This window comes from Lagopus leucura, unplaced genomic scaffold (assembly GCF_019238085.1).
Source record: "Lagopus leucura isolate 7727_CA_CO unplaced genomic scaffold, USGS_WTPT01 Super-Scaffold_1, whole genome shotgun sequence".
Classification (NCBI taxonomy): domain Eukaryota; kingdom Metazoa; phylum Chordata; class Aves; order Galliformes; family Phasianidae; genus Lagopus; species Lagopus leucura.
Genome location: NW_024962250.1, coordinates 15042990 through 15059181, shown reverse-complemented (window position 1 = coordinate 15059181; position 16192 = coordinate 15042990). Strand labels below are relative to the sequence as shown.

The 16192-nt window shown below is 35.9% G+C and overlaps 1 protein-coding gene across 8 annotated transcripts in view; it reads right to left on the bottom strand.

Annotated features, from left to right (window-relative positions):
• Nucleotides 1-13816, bottom strand: part of DPH6 (diphthamine biosynthesis 6) — a 179219-nt gene extending 165403 nt beyond the window's left edge. For 3 of the 8 annotated variants that reach the window (XM_042863530.1, XM_042863590.1, XM_042863597.1), the window contains exons 1-3: nucleotides 13698-13816; nucleotides 9808-9902; nucleotides 7364-7557 (exon numbers count right to left, since the gene is read on the bottom strand). In XM_042863530.1, the coding sequence (XP_042719464.1) occupies nucleotides 7364-7557; nucleotides 9808-9902; nucleotides 13698-13720 (312 nt within the window). In that variant the 5' untranslated portion in view covers nucleotides 13721-13816. Of the gene's footprint in view, nucleotides 1-7363; nucleotides 7558-9186; nucleotides 9270-9807; nucleotides 9903-11822; nucleotides 11885-13382; nucleotides 13473-13554; nucleotides 13610-13697 lie in introns of those variants that run through there. The other 5 variants (XM_042863538.1, XM_042863549.1, XM_042863545.1 and 2 more) reach the window with 5 other exon arrangements.
• Nucleotides 13817-16192: the final 2376 nt, after the last annotated feature.

Here is a 16192-nt window from a genome sequence, read left to right as displayed (position 1 = left end):
TTCTAAGCATGAAAAGACATAGGTACTACACAAAAAGTATCTGCCACAGAAAATGAAAACTTTTTTTTTTTTTTTAATTCATATAATTGCAAAAATAAACTACAGAAGTTTGTCATCCAAGATCCCAGTTTCTTCACAGATTTTAGATTCCTCATAGGTGATTTAAATGATAATTTCAAGGAAATTCTTAATAAAAACCACAAAAGATTAAAAAAACACAAAACAAACAAAAAACCCCCACCAAACTGAAGTGTACCTCAGAAATAAGCTTCATCTAGATTTTTCCATATTCTGATTCCAAACGTTACAGTTTACACATTCCATAAATGAAATATCAATCGAGAAAGTTCACTAAACTTCAAACTGGTGTATATAGTGTCTTTAGGCTAATTCTGTTTTAAACAGAAATTATTTTGGAATTGCTGAACACATTACCAGTAGCAATCTATTTAGCTCCTGGTTTATATTAGCATTGCTTCTGACCAACACTCCAATTTTGTTTTAAACGCTTCATCTTATTCTATTGCTTTCAAGTATTAGTGAAGTCTCACTATTTTCATGCTCCTTTTCAAGTGCTGCATGCATTTATCAAAGCCAGCTTTTCTTAGCCACGGGGTATTAATATAAGAAGTTAATATTAACCCAGTAAACAAACTACTACAACATTAGACTAAAGCTGCTGAAGTTCTTAATTTAAGATATATGTTAGTTCTATGTAAAACTTCACTGCAATTTAACTCAGAAATGTTGTAGCTCATTCCTACAGACATGCAATTGAATCCAAATGGAGTTGTAACTGAGGCTGTTGAGTCTATGCATGTCACTTAAACAAAAGTAAAACCATGAAAAAAGTTTTGATAACATTTACAAAATTGACTTAAACATTTTAACGTATTTTTCCATTTAACTACAATACTGAATGCCAAAATGTTAATAGATAACTCTCTAAATATTCAAGATATTTAACAAGATATGTGAGATTCCTTTCTCCCCATGCAACACAGAACATTAAAACCAATTTTACTATCGTAATTTATTCAAAGCTTGATTATGAGCAATAGCTGCTAGAAGAAATACCGCATTGTTGATTCATATACAAGCATTTCACTTAACTACATTGGATAATAGCAGTGCTCCTAGAGGAGCATAAAAGCTAAGTGATTAGAAGTCATTACTGTTAATTAGCGTTCACTTTACATTGATAGGGACGAACCTTTTCTGTGCTGAACAAATGGAAAGCTTTTATCTGAACGTCTGCCAAACCTGGTCAAGGTAGACACTGGAATAAAGTGTCAGTGACCAGTAAGTGGAATTCAAAACAACAATAATAAAAAAGCAAAACAAAATTCAAGGATGTATCATCATCCAATTAGCGAGATTCAGTTTTTAAACAGGAAAAGATTTGAAGGGAATGAATAAAACTGGAAACTCACGCTTCACATTCTGCAATCTCACTGATAAAAGGAGGAAATGTGTGTTTATCAAACTTGCTGTGAGTGCACGGTTCATTTGGCGTCTTGTAAACAATGCCTGGCTGCCTATTTCCAAATGCACGTGAGAATCCTGCAACCCAGAGCATCATATTCAGCAAGCAAGGTCATACAAGAGATGCCCCGGAAATGGGAAATTAGGAAAACCTGGCAATCGGGGGTTTAAAACTGACCAGAACAAGCCCTCAGGCTTGTTTACCATCTTTCACCACCAGTCTCACTGCCTCTTCTTATTCAGTATTAACACAGGAATGAGAGTGAGTGAAAAAAACTCCACGCACCTAACAGGGAGAAATAGAGTGACTTTTTTTGTTGTTGTTTGTTTACATTAAGCTCAACATTTGTTGCGGTAAGAAACTACCTCAAAAGAAGATTCCATTCTTGAAGGAAAACTGAACCCTCCTGAACAGTTTAGATGAGACAGAGAATGACAGGCATCCTGCTGACTACAAAATTTGTCTTCCCACTTCATTTTAAAATTCAAACTAAAACAACAACAACAAAAAAAACCTGTCCTCTGAATGGAACAAGAGGCATAATTATTTTCACAGCACCAAAAAGCACTGCCAACAATGTAATTACTTTTTACCCTCTTCCCTTAACTCATCCTCTTATTCACAGCTACTGACAATGGTCAAACCCTTGGATGGAAAAAGTCACTCCAGAATTAGAAGTAAAAAAAAAAAAAAAAAAAAAAAGGCCAATTAAAATAATAATAAATAAATCCATTGATTATGAAGAGTGCAAAGGGATAATTCACATTCTCACAGATAAATTCACTCCAAAGGCACAATGGAGGAACAGTCATTCTAGTGGAATTCTAGAGGAAGAAATGCATGCTACATGAAAAAAATGGCATCAAATATTTTGCCTTAAAAAAAATAATCCTACTTTACAAGGAAGCATTGGATGGTATTTCTTATTAAGGTTGGAAGCCATTTTGTAAAATTTCTAAAAGTTCATATACCACATTAATCTCTATGGGCAAAAAGATTTCTAAAAAATCCAAACATCCAAACGTTTACTTAACCAACATGACAAGCAAAGGGCACAAAATAACCTGAATTTCATTGTTTCATTTACTGTATTTTAGGATATTTTTTCCAATACTGATTTTATGATTTCTTTCATTCTATGTCGATTGTGCTTCAGTCACTGAATTACATGTGAAGTTAAATATAAAATGCACAGTACTCACAAGATTACTTCAGAAATTTTACATACACAAATAGTTCTTCCTATAATTTAATCTCTCTCAAAATTTCTGAGAAATATAACTTGAAGAAATTAGCCTATACATAACACAAATAATTCAAATTGCAACAGGAAAAACATCAGATTTTCCTCAAATGAAAACAAACAAACAAAAAAACAAAAATACCCCAAAGAACTAGAACAGAACTGTTCCAAGCTCTCTGAATCCCATCAGAAAGTGGAAGAAGTTACCTAATTTGTCCAAATTTTTATTAACTACAAAATTAATTTGAAGAACAGCATGCTTAAGTCCCCATATTAAAGATTCTCGAAGTCAATCAGCATTCCTTAACTGGTATCATCTAGATCATTTAGACTCCTAGGAAAGTTTATAAACCTTATTCTCATATGTTGAGAGCATGCGCTTAGTCTTTACCATGGAAATACTACCACTGAAGACACAGGGAGATTATTAAAATAGATACCTATATACTGAATGATTATTTCTAAATATGTTACTGTCTGTTTTGTAACATATTTTTGTAGTGAGACAATACTTGTTGTGAAACACTTCAATAGATTTATCCATGCTTTTTTATTTCTGGGAGCAGCCACCCAAAATTTTGGCTGTGCAACAACCACAAAGTCAGGCATCAGTACTGAAACTGAGAACTCATTTCACCCATTAACTACAGCAGCTAAGTTCTGAAGACAGAACGGAAGAAATTACTTTACCATGGAAGAATATCTGCAACAATGAGGAACAGCAAAATTTATTTTCTATGAGGGAATTAATGCCTAAACAAAGAACAATCTTGTATTCCATTCATTCATCTCAAGCCCCAACTCTGTTTGTTCCAGACCTTCAAGTCCTAGGGATTTTGACTGAATAATGAGAGGACTTAACTTACCTCTCTTTCATCTAAGCCTGCACAAACAATGTATATTATCTCAGAAAAATTATAATCTGAATGAACATAAAAAATTCCACAGTTATTATAATTTTACCTGCCAAATGGACAGGAAGGTTTCTTTCTTCAGTAAATGTAAGAGCATGTCTATGTCAAAAATCATGATCTGCCCTTAAAAAATAAATATTAAGTATGGGAGTCCCACTGTATTAAAAAGCTCTTTGTTGCTGCAATTAAAAAGCACATTACTTTTAGTGACTACTGAGTTAGAAGACCACTGCTCAAGGATGCAGCATTATTTCTTTCCTTCTTTCAGAACACTGGTAAAATGAAATAGTGCCACAAGTAAAGGTTACTTTGATTAAAATGTTTCACACATAGAATATACTCAGCATCAATTCTTATTTTTCAGGTAATGACCAATGGATGATACCATAACTCATAATCCCTCTGTCCCGAGATCCAAAGTATTAATTTCTTCCAAGTATAATGTTAGGGGCTGTTCATAATCTTGTAGGTTTTGAAGCCACAAAGTGCAAAGCAAAAACAACTGATGCAAATAACTTTTTAAAACAGAAAATACACTGAAAATCAACTCACATACTTTATAATAGATATACACAGATATATGACCCAAATATATTACAAAGAAGCTATGAACAGAAACAATTTTTCAAAATACTAATTACAAAAAACGTAATTATTGAAAAACATTATAGAATAAGATGAAGAATAGCTTGAAGAAAACAACTGCTCAGTAAGAAAGTTCTAGATTTCTACAAAATTATCCCAGCAGTGGAAACTTACAAAATAAAAGCAAAGCTTTCACAGAATGGAGTAAATAAGGCAAGAAACTTGGAAGAGGACAACAATTTACTGAATCCCAGAAGTGGAACAAGTTATCTTGCATTAGTTTTTAGAGTCTGGATGCTGCAAAAACTGCTGTCCTGAATATAGGTCTAAGCTATCAATCCGTGCGATACAGAACACAGCCCAACATTCAATAGAAAACAATCCAACACTCACGACATCTCACACTACTTCACCACTATATGGTTGTTTCAAACATCAATGCTTTGGGCAACATCATAATTACATTGAAAAGGGACAAAGTAGGGACATTTTTCTACATACTTCAAAAAGTAGAGACATGGTAAAACCCTGAAGATAATTCAGATAACTAAGAAACTCTAGTGCTTATACACTTTTCTGGAGAAAGCCCAAACATGCGAAGCAACAAACATGGGCAAACTGGGAATAAGAGCTCCTTATACAGTATAATGGATAATAAATTAAATTATTCATTAGATTTCAGAATTTACATGTCTTACAAAGCAAAAATACTGCTATTAGGTGAGGACTGTCTGGTTAGATACATTTTGACATCACATAAATACTCTAATATGTTTCAAAACATGTAATGAATAAAGATGGTCTAAAATAGGACATTAGGCAAGTGGAACGTAAATATAAATTTACTTCATAAATATGAAATCAATCATCTGAGTTTGTGACAATAAAATTAACTGGTTTATAGTCATGAACAGTCAATATCACTTTTTGAATCCTAGATTGTTACCCTGAGTACCTAGCACTGCAAAGGAATATTTAATTTCTTAAAAGTCATGTTAACATGATGCTTTTATAAACATCAAATGCATTTAATTTCATCATGTTTTTTTTTTCAAGTATGGTTTAAATTATTATTATTTACTAAACAAGTACCTTCAATATAAGCATTCTTTACCATGTGAAAGCAAAGCACATTAAGCAATTTTCAACTGAATACAACTTTCCTGTACAGTTATGCAGAAACCATTTGACAGAAAAACAGATCTATGCTACTTTCATCAGTGTTTTGAGATTATGTCCATTTAAGGATGCATTTTTACAAGCCTCTTTCAGAATTCCTCTCCTGCCTTCAACAAAGAGCAAACTGAGATATATTAACATATCCGGAAAAAAAAAAAATCCTAAAGAGAAATCACTAGCAATTAAAATTTACATAGTAAAGGTTCAAAACTGCAGTTATAAATAAATGTAAAAAATTAAAAATAGAAAGCTTTCAAAGTTACTTTCAACCCAGAATAAAGTTTAATATATTTTCTTTAAAATTAAAAATACAAAGAGTTACATCTTCTGCAGATTATGACTATGACATATTATTGGTAATTATGCAGTTATTCATCAGAATAGACAAGACTTCTACTGAAACTCTGCACTGGAGTTTCATAGATAGATTTGGCTATAGATAGATAAGAGCATGTTTAGCCAAAGACTAACATAAAAGCAATGTATTGTTAATATTTGTGCCTTTAAAATATCATGCAGTAGAATTAATATTTCTGTACAGGAAAGAGATAGATATTTGGTTCCAGACAACTTGATAACATCTCTTTCAGCTATAGTTATAATTACCATGTATTAACTTCCAAAGCAGAAGTTGTCATGATCTAACATTAGCATTAATTTATGTCAAGCATCCATTTCTCCAAAGACAGCAAGGATCGAAAAGGAAGTATGATCTTAATTGCCATTAATCTGACCATTTTTAATTAAATTGATCTGTAATTTATTATCTTACACAGAGGCAGAAAGCCGCTACCATGCAGCTTTACGAGACAGCATGTGTATTCCCTATAATTTCTAATACTATCATGATTCAAAAATTGTATAAAAGTGCTGTGCCATATTTCTTTCAATTCCTATAGTACATTCTATTTAAAACCTCCATAAGCACTCTAGAGCACAACACAGCCTACATGTACTATTCTCCTCTGGAGTAGTCTCATACTCAACACACGTACATGATCTCAATTTTCCCTGCTGAAGATGTTTAGTTAAACGTAACATACAATTTCAGCATTGGCTCAGGAAGCACTCTGCACTCAAGCCACACTCTTAGTCTAATCTGCAAGTTAATTTTTTTATGAAAGAATAAACCTAAAGCTTTCAGGTTTAAATCTCAATTCAATGGAAAAAAATGAAGGAGGAAATGCTCAGTACATGAACTGAAGACAAGAAATATCTTCAGTTGAAGTTTCAGAAAGCAGTCTACCAGCTTTATCCATAAAAGTAAATACATATTTATTTTTATTTATAATTATTTATTAAATTATTTATTATATATAATTTATATTAAACAATATTTATATCAAACAATTTATATTAAACAATAAACATGTTTTCCTATACATTGTATTGTTTTAGTGCCATGTACTGCAGTCACAACTATCATGATATAAATTGGCATATAGCTGCAGGGCTACCAGAAGCAAAATCAGTAGAACCATAGTTGTAAAACATTCCTTAATACTTCGTAGACTATCTGCAACGTACAGACAAACAAATCCTAGTTTATACAGCATACACACAACCAAATGGAAATGTTTAGATGCTTTTTTTCCATACACTGATAAATGCACAACCTCCCTCAATTCTCTCATTCAAGTAATCAAATAACACATTTCAAATATGAAACTATATAAATATTTGGATTTAGCCTGAAATGTGGATTAATAAGTTTGACTTATATTGGAAGGAAAGGGAATAAGGTGAATAAAGTTACACTATATATTTACAGTGCAAGGAAGAACAAAAGAATGGACATTAAACTTTTAAATGTGTGAGTGTCAAAAACTTTTCTCAAAGCTTTCCTTAGTGGATCATTTACCTAAATTCATAAATGAGTCAAATTTTTTAAATAGTCAAAGCATACGGAAGCAATACAATTGTCCTCAAGTATTTCATTCTTTTCATTCATCATACCTTAACAAGTTTCAAGAGGTGGTAAAGGTCTTCAACCTCATCTTCCTGACACGTCGTATACACTCTTCCAGTATTTATGCTGGTACCCTTTATGAAGCAACGATAGAGTGGCAAATCCATTGCATCAGCATATAGATCAATGGCATGGTGTCCTACTGTCTGATACATATAGCTGTCCAATTCATCACTCTGCCCTGTCACAGTTAAGAAATAATCTCATTAGCTATATAATTTCAACAGTTAAAGATAATCATAATACTTCAAAACACTGAAAAAATCTAAATGTTAATATTGTTTTGTGCACAAACAGATGTTTAGAGACATTAACTCTATAAACATGGGGGAAAAAAATGGTTTTCTCCACCCAGACATACGTCAAGAATATGCTGCCTATCTGAAAACTGTGGAGTCTGCTTCTCCTTCAGTATTCTTCCCTGCTTCATCCAAGTATCCAAGACTAGTCCAATTCTTCTCTTATTCATAGGGTAATTCAAATAGGAGTTTGTGCTCAGAGGCACAAACCCAGGTGTATTTCAGCATATTCAGTGCAAGAAATTTGGAATGCATTACAACACTGTAAATAAGCAATGACTTGTCACAATTTTCAAAACTTTCAGCATTCATATTATTTCCATGGCCATTGAGAGACAAGAGCAGATTATCTGAACCAATGTGGAATAAAAGTAGATTGCTACAGTGTTTTGACATTAACATTCAAAAAGAGAAAACATCTTACAGTACCAAGTCCTTTCTACCTTCAGTCATTTTAATAACCACTTAGAATGTGATCAAATCTTTGCTGCTATTTCGTTAATCAGGAGAAAAGAAAAGGCAACTGAAATTTCTTACAAGCAGTTTGTAGCTAACAAATGAAGAAAAAAAGCAGTTAAAATGCAGCAATCATAGATTACAAATACATCTCAAACTGTTTCTACATAAAATCATTCAAACAATTGCTCAAATAAGTTGAAAATATTGCTGAAATTTCAATCTCATTTGTTAAAAGCTATCTGAGTTCACTATTTTAATGCTAATCTATCACACTGGAACTTCTCTTAATTTACACATAAACACTTAAAGCAGCTCTGCAGTACATCTAGCACATCTTGAGAACAGTCTGTAATACTGATCAAGGTAATTAATTTGTGATGTAACAATTAAATCATGTCACATTTGATGCCATACAACAGTCACAAAGATATTTACTTGCACAGAATGGGCAAGTCCAAACACATAATCACAACTAACCAACCTAAACCAAAATAGATGATTTAAAAGAGAAGTCAGTATTTTCCAACATAAATAAAACATGACAAGGTCTTTAAACTGATATTCAGTTCAGAATACATAGTTTTTCTTATTAATTGAGACTCTCCAGGCAGCACTGGTGCAGATAAAATAAAATGAATGGCATAGAATCTGCCATTGCCTGAAGCACCTCAATTAACTTTCCACAAAATATCCAACTACACACTTAAAGACACCATTTTATGATTTTAATGACAATATTCTACATTTCTTATGGGGATAAATTAGTTTAAAGACAACTTATTTCAATAAGATTATAGATGATTGTGTGCTAGCTATGAAGAAAATAAATTGTTCCTGTACTCCCAAGCATTTGCTAGGTCTGTCCATGATTTATCTGTGATGTCAGCTCCCATTTTCTCTCACTTTCTCTGGATAGCTTCCTGAAATGTAGTTACCAGGTTAATTGTTGATAGACATTATACTTTAACATATTTAATATACTCTCCTGCCAGCTGGATAACAACACACATCATTTTATGCTCTAGACAAACACAGAAGTAGCAGATACTCCCCTGCTCAGCTCACTCCTGACTCAGACTACCTGAGATTCTCCCATTATCTTCTGTAAGAATAAGTCCAGGCCTAGCCTGTGAGGAACTGATCAGAAAACTGGACAAAGCTAAAAGAAAGAAAGAAGCATATCAAGATAAACTGCAATTCAGATCAGTTCTACAAATGTTGGGCTAGAATAATGGAGAAAGATACATTAAGTTAAAAACAAACAAGCAACTTCAAAACCGCTTACTTTGGCAAAATGGTTTATGCTAGTTTAACACATTTCTAGAAATACAGTATTCATTTTGTTTGATCATTTTCTCTTACATCTTTTACTGTTTGTGCTACTTAACTCATACAACCTCTTCCCATACCACCGGAAATATTTGTGCTTTTTTTTCTAAATTGTTTAAGGCTTTCTTTTACCAACCTTTACCTTGTGTTTTTTGTTGGTTTTTTTTTCTCTCTCTTCAAGGAAAAATAAATTAAATTGAATAGGTATCCATGTCATTTTCTTCCTTCTACCTGAGATTTCTAGATTGCCCTTCAATATGTAAATATTGAAGGCAAAGCTGTCAGTCTACCATTTCTAATTAACACAAACAAGCAAAAAACTCCTATGTGGTATTTCTACATACCTGTGGTTTCAGCAGGTCTTAAGTTGGCTAGAGCAACAATCTGATGCCCAGCAGCAACACACTGCATCATATTATAACAGCTGTCCTTCCCACCACTGTAAAACAGAAAATAGTGGCAATTAAGTGAAAATACTGCAAAAAACTCTAGCTCTCTCCGGGACTACTTTAGCCCTCCTGTCTCGCTCTCAACATTATCAGAGCAGGTTACTAAGTATTTGAATAAGAGGAGGTTGCAAAATGTTAGTAGGAACTGAAGGATGATTTTGCCATAGCAAAGCTGAAACAATGTTTCCTATTCATACACAGTAGCCAAAAAAAGAGGTGTCCAGTTCTAATCTTTTATCTCATTTCTCATGAGAGAGCTTACGTGAAGAACAGCCATTTCAACTGGAATCCCTTCAGAACAAGAACCATCTTTTACTCCAGGGACCAATTATTCTGTACCCATTATTAAGTGACATGGAAACAAACAAACAAAACTCCCAGTATCCAGAGATACAACTCCAGAGATACAGCAAAACTCCAGAGAACAACCAGATTTAGCTGTCCTTTTAGATGAAAACTACGGGAATAACATTCATACTTAATGGGAAATGTTGTCCAAAGTTTCAATACTTTAAATGTACTTCCCATTGTCAGAAGTTCTAATTGTTGCAAGCAGTAGGTGCAGTTTGCTCTGCATGAAACATGCCACTTTTTACTACAGATAATTGCAGATAACAAAAATTACAGCTGGTTAAATAAAAGCTGGAATAACAAGTGGAAAAACATTCCCCTCTGAGGCCAAGAGACGGTACTGCAAAAACATGGAACATGATTAGTTTTGACTTAAAACCTAATGAAACTTTTTTCACTACCAGTGAGAAAAGAACCCTGCTTTCTCACATGAATTTTAATCCCTGTCAAAAGAAGCACTACAATCTAACAACAAAACTAAAACTGGTGCAGATACAAAGACTTCAACATCCCATGCTCAGATTCACACCCTTCAAAATACAACTGTAAACACCAGCCCAGGACAGGAGTCACAATACCTCTGTGAAACTGCTTCCTGCCTCGTGGTCCCTGGGACCAGAACAGAAGAGCAGACAGCAGTTTGAAGCATTCCTTGCTGCAACGGGCCACCACCGTTTCCCTGCTGTTAGGAGCAAAATCCTTCAGTATCTCTAACAGGAAGCTCCCACTTTTATCTCTCTCTCATGCAAGAGCTTGAAATGTATTACAGTAATACAATCATACAGCTATTCCCCTCAATTTAGGCTTCTATCCATGGTAAAAATCTGCATGCTGACCCTAACTTTCTGTGTAACTCAAACCTCAAGAAGAAGTTGTATAAACAATATGGAATCCTTTTGTACTTTACAGACTGTCATAAAGCAGGTGCTTATGTTTCAGTGTTATAAATATGATAAACAGATTTCTAATTTTAGGGTCCATCTGTACCTAACATTATTCTCAACCATTCCTACAACATTCTTCTGATCTATATATGGATAAAAGAGCATTAAAAGACGTATTCATTAATTCTGAATACTGTGCTTGATAGCTTGAAAATGTAGTTAGCATTCACTTCATAAAGTGAAATTTCAGGCTAAACAGTCTCATAATAAGACAAAGGCTCTTTTATTTCTGAATGATTCCATTCTAAAAAGTAAAAGCCTACTACTGGCACTGATTTCTACTCCAAAATACAACTTAAGCCAAGTAATGACAGTCGATATTTTTGCCTTTGCCATTCACAGAGTTTCAATATTAACATTTCTAATTAAAATTAAGAAGGACGCCAGAATAAATTTATTAATCTTTTAATACAATTCATTTTAATATTTCATTAACATGAATTGTATTAAATGTTATCATTTTAAGATGAGGCTACATTCAGATTTCCCACATTTATTGAAGATTTGTAGAGTGCTTGCTGTATCACATGGTACTATACTCCTATTTATTTTCTGTATTATGGTTATCATGGCCCTAAAAAATAACTATGCCAAAGAAACAGAAGGAAATGTTACCTACATAAAAGGCCTTCTAGTCTAGCAGTAAAACACAAGACAGCTAGGTCCAATGAAGGCCAATACTGGAAGCGGAAGGTGGACTCAGCACAGTTCCAGCCCAGCTTGTGACAGGAAAAAAAAAAAAAAAAAAAAAAAAAAAGAAAAAAAAATATCCAAGAGAGATTAAAGCACATAGTTTTTGAAGGACACTGAATGATGCTGGCCACACCCAGGCTTAGGTTTAACAGTGCTCCAGGTCCATTAACAGGTAGGACTATAAACTAACAAAATACCAGAAGAAAAAATAAGGTAATCATAAAGGCACAGATCCATAAAAGACTTCTAGGAAAAAAAAAAAAAAAATCCTTCTATCAACAAATGTAACCATTTACACTAAGAAAATTCCACAAGAATTAAAGAATTGAAAAAAATATATATTTCAGTTAGAAGACTGGCTTTAAAACGTCTATGATTTAGCACAAAACACAATACAGGGCTTAGCCCATAAATATCACCTTAGTGCAAGACTATCAACTTTAAGTGTGGCCAACATTTTAGAACAAAAAGAAACAGGCTAAAGTAGTTTTATACATAATCCTGACCTTTCCAAAAGTAAGAAGCACTTTTCAAATACTTTTTCTCCCTCTGATCTTCGAGGCTAGCTCTGTTACAAAGATTTTAGACACTTTGATGTCTCTTTAAAATTCTTCTTAAAACTATTACTGAAACTAAATCCATCCTTGTAAATTGCCCATAAAAATAGCAATTGTGTTACAAACCTGTTTTAGGATTTTATTTCATCCTGCCATTTAACACATTCCTCTCTTCAGAGAATATCAAAATAAATAAACCTGGGAGACAGAAACTTATCTCTAAAACACGAAAAAGCACTGAAGTTGATTCTCCCTGTCATTATTTAAGCAGATCTTGAGAAGCACAGATACCATTTGGTGTTCCATTTTTTCCTCTTTGGGTAGTATTTCAATGATTTGTAATTGTTGTGGCCAAATAACAACTTCAGAGGGGTCTGACATCAGACATTGCCTGAGAGAATTTAACACACTAAATATTAGAACTTTGGTAAAGTTAATGCACCCAAAAATAAAAACACACTGCTTGCATCCTATATAAGCAGTTCCCACGTATAGGTTCCTCAGCTTGCTGTCTTCTAATTGTTATTTTTCAAGAAAACAATTAGACTGCTAGAAAAGCAAAATAACACTCATCTCTTTTTGAAACTACAAAAAAAAAAAAAAAAAAAAAAAAAAAAAGTATTATTTACAGTACAACAACCGTGGAAACGGACAAAAGCAGCAGGACGACATGAGAAGCAAATAAAACACCTCACAGATAGGGCTGAGCCAAACCATAGCTACTTTAATGGGGAGCTCCCATCTTTTTTTTAAACGAGCAAAACGAAATGCCTCTTGGAAGGCACGCTAGGAAGTCTACCGTGAGAGATCATAAAGTATTTGGACGGCAAACAAAAAATAACCTTGAAAATTGAACTAAAAGTGAGCAGAACTGCCCTAACTGCATGGTCTTGGCAAAGGCCCCACTCACGAAACAGGAGCTGACCGAGATAAGGGGCGGGCAGCAATCAGCGGAAGGGTCTTGAACTATATTTTTCTTTTCTTTTCTTTTACAGACCGGTAATGTTCGCAGTTCCCGACAGCACGGCATTAGCAGCGCGGCAGCCTTGGCCAGCACGTGGTTGGGGGGGGGAGCGGGGGGGAAAGGCTCTGCTCACCCTGCCCTGCCGGACCCTCCCATCCGCCGGGCAGGGGCGCGGAGCAGCTCGGGGGAACGCTCGGGCGGCGCTGGTGGCACCACGCCCCGCAGTCTCTCCCCCGCTGCGCCCTGCTCTGCCGCCAGCACGTCGCTGGCCGTTACCTGATCAGAGCCACTACTCGCATGTTGCACACTGCCTCGGGGCGGTAACACTGAACAGGAGACGTGCGATGAGTGCGCAGCCCAAGCTCCCCACCACCCCGGGCCACGCACGCCGCCGCTACCGCCCGGCAGCGTCCCCGCGGCAGGCCCTCCTCCCAGGGCAGCCCGGCCGATTGCCTGAGCGAGAGGGACGTGTTCCGGGCCGCCGCCAGGCCCTGCCCGGGAGGACGACTTCTCACGCGTCCGGGAGAGAGCTCTGGGAACGCGGCTGCCAGGGCCGGCCCGGAGGGGAGCTCGGCAGGGGGAGGCGCCGGGGAAGGCAGCGCGCGGGGCGCCTACGTGCGGGCGGGCGGCCTACTGCCGCTAGGCCCGGGCGGGCCGCTTGTTCCGTGCACAGCGGACGCAACTGCTAGGTCCACCCAGCTCTTGTGCTTCGTTATGGTGCGGGAGGGCCGGATGCGGTGGAATGAAATTGTGCGGGACTTCAGAGTTCGTCACCCCGAGGCGACTCACGGCGGGGCCGGGTAGAGCTGCGTGCTCCCTCAGTCCCTGTTGGGGAGACCCTTTCCTGTCACCGCGGTGCCGTGAGGATCTGTGCGGGCAGGAGAAGGAGGACTGCCTGTTGCAGGCGCACGTGGGAAACGTCCACCTGCAGCGCTGAGCTCAGCTTCCGCCGGCCATAAACCTAATGTAATCCTCCTTGTGGGTCAGTTTTGCTAATAACCAGACCCTTATGCACACAGTGTACACCACTGTAGGTCTCCATGCTGAATCAATACGGCATTAAAGTCTAGCCTCTGAATACAGACTAAATTTTCTCTCTCCCAGGTCAAGGACAAAGCCTGGTGAAATAGCAACTATCCTAAGTCTTACACCATCTTACACCTAGCATTGCTAGTGGTACCATGGCTAGGTATTGTGTAGTGCTGGGAGAGCCCACCACACCCCACGCTTGTGCACTTAGAATGGGGCTGGAGATCCCTGTATAGCTGTTTGTTGCTTGTCCCTTAAGAGGTTGCTACAGAAAATCATCAGACACGTGTAGTATCACGGAGTCAGACCCTGGTCTGCAGGGTTCAGTTAATCCCCAGTGAGCCAGCACCATACAGACTGTGCGTCACCCCAGCCAGGAGCTCTAACACCTGGTTCCCTGTGAACTGAGTTGCATAACAGCACAGCTAACATAAAAGGCTTTGTTCTTAAGAGCTCATGACAAGGGTATGCTTTACACATGAGATCTTCTCAGCCCTATGTAATGTGATATTATGCACTTTATAACAACCTGTACCATTAGGGCCCAGTGCAAGTCTCTGAGAAACAATTTGCCTGCTCATTTGTTGTATTTTAAGTTCCCAGGAAGAAAAAAAAAATGAATGAAGAAAAAAAAAATGAATGAAAACAGATAAGAAAATTCCTTTTAAAAAAGCACTTTATTTTTAGTGAAATTATAGTGTTAACTGTGCCAAAATAAGTTCTGTAGTACCTGGTGAGACAGATACAGTATTTAGGAATTTTTTTAAAACAGTCACAAACCAGTTTGCAATGGCTGTTTCTGGGAAGTTTATTTTATTCTTTTTTTTTTTTTTTTTTTTCTTCCTGGATGATTTGACTGTACTTGATTTGTATGATTTGCGCAATAAGTTCCTGTAACATGTAAAATGAGAGTAGTTAATTTCAGGCAGATATAAAGGCAATAAAATGATTTACTAAATACATTCCTGGAAAAAAAAAAAAAAAATCAGTAAGTAGTTGTGCAGGTGTCGTAACAACAACATAGATTTTCCCACACAGCAATAATTATGAAAAATTCTGTGTTTTAAAAAATATTTCCTCAGCTCATGATCTGAGCATGACAAGCCATCAGTTGAGACAAAATATTGGACTTACTTGGGAATTACAAGGCACTTTGATTTTCTTGTAGTTTTGTGATGGTGGAAATGCATACTTCTTAGAAAGCCATTTTTGCTTTTTATAACTCATTAAATGATCAGAACCAAGGTTACTTAAACCTGAAATTCTGATGAAAGGACAGCAGCCAAGTTAATGGGTTTTTTTGTTTTGTTTTATTTTTGTGCTCAGAAATGCAAAATGGAGGCCTGTTCTGAATTAAAACTGCAAATGCAGGGGACTCCAAGATTATAGGGGAGATTAAAAAATTGTATCAAGCAACATTGTATAATGTTCTGGCAGAAGATCACTGCACCTCTGAGGAACTGTAAAAGAAGGTAGAGTAAAGGTATTTGATTTACTGGGAAAAAATGTGGTTGGATATTTTATCATACCTTACCTCCTGTCTTTTCTGTTAAAATATTTTTGTTATTAAAAAAAATAATTCAGCTAATATTTGTGAACTTCTAAAAGATGCTTATTCACTATATTTAAGAACAATACATGAAATGTAAAAAATACATACGTTTTTCTACTTTAGAACATGCAGATGCTATAAAATCAATACTTTTAATCACATAAAATTATAACAAATTTGAAGACTTGTA